This window comes from Monopterus albus, unplaced genomic scaffold, assembly GCF_001952655.1.
Source record: "Monopterus albus unplaced genomic scaffold, M_albus_1.0 scaffold214.1, whole genome shotgun sequence".
NCBI lineage: Eukaryota > Metazoa > Chordata > Actinopteri > Synbranchiformes > Synbranchidae > Monopterus > Monopterus albus.
In genome coordinates this window covers 952,148-957,798 of record NW_018128094.1, presented here as the reverse complement: position 1 = coordinate 957,798, position 5,651 = coordinate 952,148, and the positions used below count along the sequence as shown (strand labels likewise).

At 43.2% G+C, this 5,651-nt stretch overlaps 1 protein-coding gene across 1 annotated transcript; it reads left to right on the top strand.

Annotated features, from left to right (window-relative positions):
- Positions 1-329: 329 nt before the first annotated feature.
- Positions 330-1,413, top strand: aamdc (adipogenesis associated, Mth938 domain containing; the record flags this gene model as incomplete). Its single annotated transcript, XM_020619082.1, has 2 exons — positions 330-470; positions 853-1,413. Coding segments are annotated over 2 exons (282 nt in total), but the record flags the coding sequence as incomplete, so codon positions are not given.
- Between the last annotated feature and the right edge of the window lie 4,238 nt (positions 1,414-5,651).

Below are 5,651 nucleotides of genomic sequence, written 5' to 3'. Positions count from 1 at the left end.
ATATTTCGGTGTTGATACTTTTAAAATATTGCAATACCACTGTGCTAAGGTGTGCCGACAACAGTGTCCCCGCCAGGGCCCGGAGCAATCAGTGTGCCGACGGAGAACCACCAGCCAGGTCCTTTGCTGCAGTTCCTGCTGCTGAACGGGTCGGCCAGCGTGGCGACACCGCCTTCAAGCCGGTTCCTTGTCCTGCACCTGAGCGGGTCGGCCGGTGCGCCGACGCCGCCTTCAAGCCTGTTCTTGATCCTGTCCCTGAGCGGGTCGGCCGGTGTGCCGGCCTCGCGCATATTGATAGCAGTGCAGAATGGACAGACAAAAGCATGTAAAACACCAGGACCCTGCTCACATACTATTTTACCTTCCCACCCCAGCATTACCCTGGAGTACAACCTGCGGATCTGGACGAGGTGCTGAAGAAGGGAATTGACTTACTGGTCATCGGCAGAGGCATGAGTGAAGCGCTGCAGGTAAAACAGATTTACAAAGAGCGCAGTGCATTCAGGGTTCAAATAAATACCAGTCCTCACTTAATGAATTCAACCTCAATATATTAAGAAGGCTTATCAGTCAGACAGTGTGGGCAATCTTTGTTTATGCACCTTTAAATAACCTTTGACATGAAAGTCAAGACTGAGTCAAAACAGGACCAGGGTGGAGTAGCTGGAGGGAGGATTATGGAGTGTAGGTCTGCTGCCCACTAAACAAGCACTGAGCCGTTACAGCGCCCGTGCAGACAGACTGTTTAGAATAGGAGCGTTTTCCATCTTCCATCAGACACAGCTGAGAGACTGAAACGTCTCCTATGCTGATGTGGTCCAAGTCCATTTGTGCTGTTGTCTGTTTTCTCAGGTTCCTTCTTCCACTCTGGACTTTGTGAAGCAGAGAGGCATCGACGTCAAAGTCTTGCAGACGGAGAAGGCCGTTGCCGAGTACAACAAATTGGCTAACCAGGGTGCCAAGGGGGGGGGGGGCTTCCACTCCACCTGCTGATGTCCCCCTTGCCTTGCTGCATCAACTGAGATGACCATCACAAGATGGGGACAGCCTGCAGTGCACCACTGCCCACAACCTGTTTCACCAGTATAGCTGGCACCTTCTAGCTCTCAGCATTTCTCAGCATGACTACAGCCTATTGACTTAGGGTAAGACATCTTGATTACAGCATTACTCTACTCTACAAGCGCTTATTTTAGCCCAGGTTGTGCCAGCTGCTCTGTAGAAGAGCACTAAGCAACTTTAGAGACCCAATATCAGTGAACATATGGAGGAAAGCACTTCAGGAGGCTTGGTATAATGACTCCAGGTATTTTTAGACAAAATGTGTCAAATGTAAATGTAACTGTCTAAACAGAAGAATCCATTTTGTCACTGATAGTCACAGAGGTGTCATGATTCGGTTCCACTGCTTCCTGTCTGGCTTTTATTTTGACACTATTTCCTGTTTTGTTTCACCTTAGTTCTGGTCTTTTCTTTACGTTCATCACTCACATTAGTTTCACCTGCTTCGTTATTATGTGCACCTGTTTTCATCTCTATTTAGGCAGCGTCCTCCCATGAGGACGCTGCCAGATTGTTCTAGACCCCAGCTCAGACTTTCCAGCGTTATATTCGGTTTTTGGTATTTTGTGTTTCTGACTCGGACTGTTTTGTGGATTACCCTGTTCTGCCTTGCCCTCTTATCTCGGACTGCTCATGTGTATCGGCTTATCGGACTTTCCTTACGGACTACGCACTTTGGATTTCCTTGGATGTACGTGTTTGCTGGCTCTGACCTGGGACCGATACTGACCGTGAGTTTTTGTGTCCACCGTGTCTTGTATGGTTTTGTTGTTTCGTTTTAGTTCTCTTAATAAAGAGACGGTTTTGTTTAACACTTCCTCGTCTGGCCATTTAATTGAGTTCACCAAAACACTTTTCGGCCGCATTACGCGCGCCGTTTTCTGACAGTCCTGGTCTCTTCAACGGTCACAGCTCTACCCTGTTTTTGTACTGTCCAAACCTGGTCGTGTACATATATTGACTCTGTTACTTTGTTTGTTTTGCTACCATTAAACCATCTTTTTTTCACTAGCACCTGGTTCCTACCTCAGTTCTCCCTCACCATCCTGGTGAGGGGGACTCAACCATAACAATATGCAATGAGCTACATGGATCTTGGATGAAGCCATGTTCCCTGCTCTTTCATTTAGTTGCCAAACGTAAAGGTTCATATGCTAGTACTATATGTATCAGAAAATATTGACAATTTTGTTTCTAGAATGTTATTAATGGAAGTAAAAATTCTGTATATATCAGGCTATAAATGATACATTTTTAAAATATCTTCGATTAGAACAAAATATCTAAATAGACTGATAAATAAACAGCATTTTTACATTTTATTGCATGATTATTAAATTGTTATAACATTTTGATTTCCCTTTTTTGTCATTTGCTAACTTTAATTCCTTTCAGATGATTCCCAAAAAGCCAGAGACATAAAGAGCCTTGTCAAGATGCTTGTTACTGACTTGCAACCTGTTTCAACTGTAGAGGATGCCGGTTTTCATCACTTAATGAAGGTGTGGGATCCCAGATATCACATCCCTGGTAGGAAAGCCTTGATGGGTGAAATTCCCAAGTTGTATGAACAAGTCAAAACAGCCCTGAAAGATTCCATGGACTCTGCCAACAGTATGGTTTTAACTACTGATATGTGGACATCAAGAACATAGGAAGCATATTTGGCTGTGTCAGGACATATCATTGATCAAAACTGGCAGATACAGGCTTGCAATCTAGGGACAACTCATGTAGTTGTACAGCACACAGCGGACAATATATCTGAATTCCTCACAAAGTTATCTGGTGACTGGCGTACTGCCAACAAAATCCATGCTGTTGTTACAGATAGTGGAGCCAATATGTCTCAGCTGTGAGGAAAAGCCACTGGAAACATATTCCGTGTTTTTCACACACCCTCAACTTGGTTGTTAAGGATGCCATTAAGGCTGACACAGTTCTGGACTCCATCCTGGAGAAATGTGATGCAATTGTTAAGTTTTTCCACCAGAGCAAAAAAGCCTCTGACAAGCTTAAAGAAATACAAAGTCAGCTGCAGTTGCCTGAACACAGACTAATCCAAGCAGTAGAGACAAGATGGAATTCGGTGTTGTATATGCTGGAGAGACTGTATGAACAACAGCAGGCAGTTGTAACAGTACTTTTGAAAAACATATTGTGCTTGATCAAGGAAGAATGGTCAGACAGCCGAGCCATTGAAGCCCTCAAGCCCTTTGGAGAGGCCACAAGGGAAGTTTCAGGTGAACAGTATGTAACTATTTCAAAAGTCATACCTCTGGTCTATTGTTAAAAGAATTTTCAAAGAAGCCACGAAGTCACTGGAATCTTTCAATAAGAAACTGGTTTACTTGCAGCAAGGAGACAAGTCAGCATAGGCATACAGAGTTGTCTGAATAAGCTACTCTAAACATCACAATATATAGGACAAAGGGAACTCCCTAAAAACGCATTCCAGGCGTTAATCAGGTTGTAAAAAAGATTTGCAGAGGGAAAGTGAACTTGAAAGGTTTTTGCCCTGATGACAAGACACACACTGCACAATCTGTTGTCTGTTTATCTCCACAGTGTATGGCTGGAACGGTTTATGGCTGGCTCCTTTAAGTCTGGGGTGCCATCTGGTTGAACATGTAACAACACACAAAGTACTAAAACAGAGATAGAACATGTCCTTCAGTTCACACAAGCAGTGTCTCACAGGTCCCTGTGATCTGTAGTCTGTTCTGAAAGGTTAAAATCCATTGAATAACATATGTTGGTTAATATATTGATTAGAACACAGCTTAAAACATACTTAATAATGTAATTTTCATGACATCTATCTTCTCCAAAAAGCCGCTACATCCGCTGGGCAGAAGGGGAACACCCTGGTGTCAGTGCTCACAATGCAGTGCAAGCAGCGCTTTCAGAGCATTGAGCACAACCATACTCATGCAGCCAGGACCTCTCTAGACACAAGGTTCAAAAACATTGCCTTTACTGATACTGGAAATGTTGAAATGATCAAATCAAGGCTCATCAGTGAGAAGCAAACACTGGGCAGTTGTGATGGACAGGCAACAGGCAGTGAACCCCCTGTTTCTCCAACAACCACCACTGCTTCTCTGGAAACTGCCTTGCCAGTGACATCACCTACCACAAACACTGAAGGCAACAGTGGGGACTGTTCTGCATCAAAGACAGGATTATGGGAGGAGTATGGTAGGCATGTGATGGCTTCTCAGGGAAATCAGAGTGCAAACACAAACACATACATTCATGGAGGAAAAGGTAATCTCAAGGAGTGAGGACCCTTTGCTGTAGTGGAAAAGTAACGAGGCAGTGTTTCCATTGCTCAGTAAAGTGGCAAAATATATCTTGGAACAGTTGCAACCTCAGTTCCAGCTGAGAGACTGTTTTCCAAGGCAGGAGAGACAATTAGTCAGCGGCGAAATTGGCTTAAACCTAAAAATGTGAACATGCTGCTTTTCCTAAACACCACTCTAAAACTTGAATGAATTGTTATGTTATCTAGCTGCTAAATGATTTAGTGTACCTTATCTAGTTGGTGAATATGCTGTTGTACATTATCTAGCAACTACGGGAAAAAAAAGACAATGATGATGATGATGATGATGCTAGTGTTGGTGATGATGTTGTTTTACTGTAAAATGTGATGTTTTACTGGTTTAATGCAGGTTTTTGAGCACTAGCTTTTTTCAATTTAAGAAATGTAATTAATTTTAATAATAATTATTATTTATTTATTTATATAGCACTCTACAACTCTAAGGAGCCCAGAGTGCTACACAGTAAAACAAATATACCAGGTGGAAACCATGCTAAAACAATCAAACCTAAACACATTAAAACACAGATTTCTAAAACTGAATTATAAAAGTATCATGCCAAAGTAGAAGTAACATAGCACAACAAGATAAAACAACGTTAACAGGGGATGTGAGAGCGGATTAAGCATAAAAAGCCTGCTTAAAGAAATGGGTTTTTAAAGCCGACTTGAAACTGGGTAACTCAGTCTTAGACTGTACCTATAGAGGAAGGGAATTCCAGAGGCTGGGGCCCTATACAGCAAAAGAACAGTCGCCCCATTTTTTATATCGAGCTCGCGGGACAACCAGGGACAACTGTTCTGGGCTCTACGCGGGGCGTACCTGCACAGAAGGTCCGACAGGTATGGCGGAGCAAGTTCCTGGATAGCCTTAAAAACAAATAAACACGTCTTAAATTCAACTCTGTATTGGATTGGGAGCCAGTGTAAGGAATGAAGAACCGGGGTAATATGAGCATACCTGGGGGAGTTTGATAAAAGCCAGGCTGCTGCATTTTGGATTAGCTGAAGTTTTCGGAGTCAGTGTGAAGCCTGAGAGCCACCTGCATAAAGGGCATTACTGTAGTCTAAACGTGAGGTAATAAAAGCGTGAGTGGCTTTCTCTAAATTGACAGGTGACAAAAAAGGTTTCACCTTCGTTAAAAGTCTTAGGTGAAAAAAGCTGGTCTTGACCACGGCTCTGATCTGCTTATCGAAGTTGAACCCACTGTCAAAAATTATTCCAAGGTTTTTCACCATATCTGCGAGTGGGAGGGCTGAG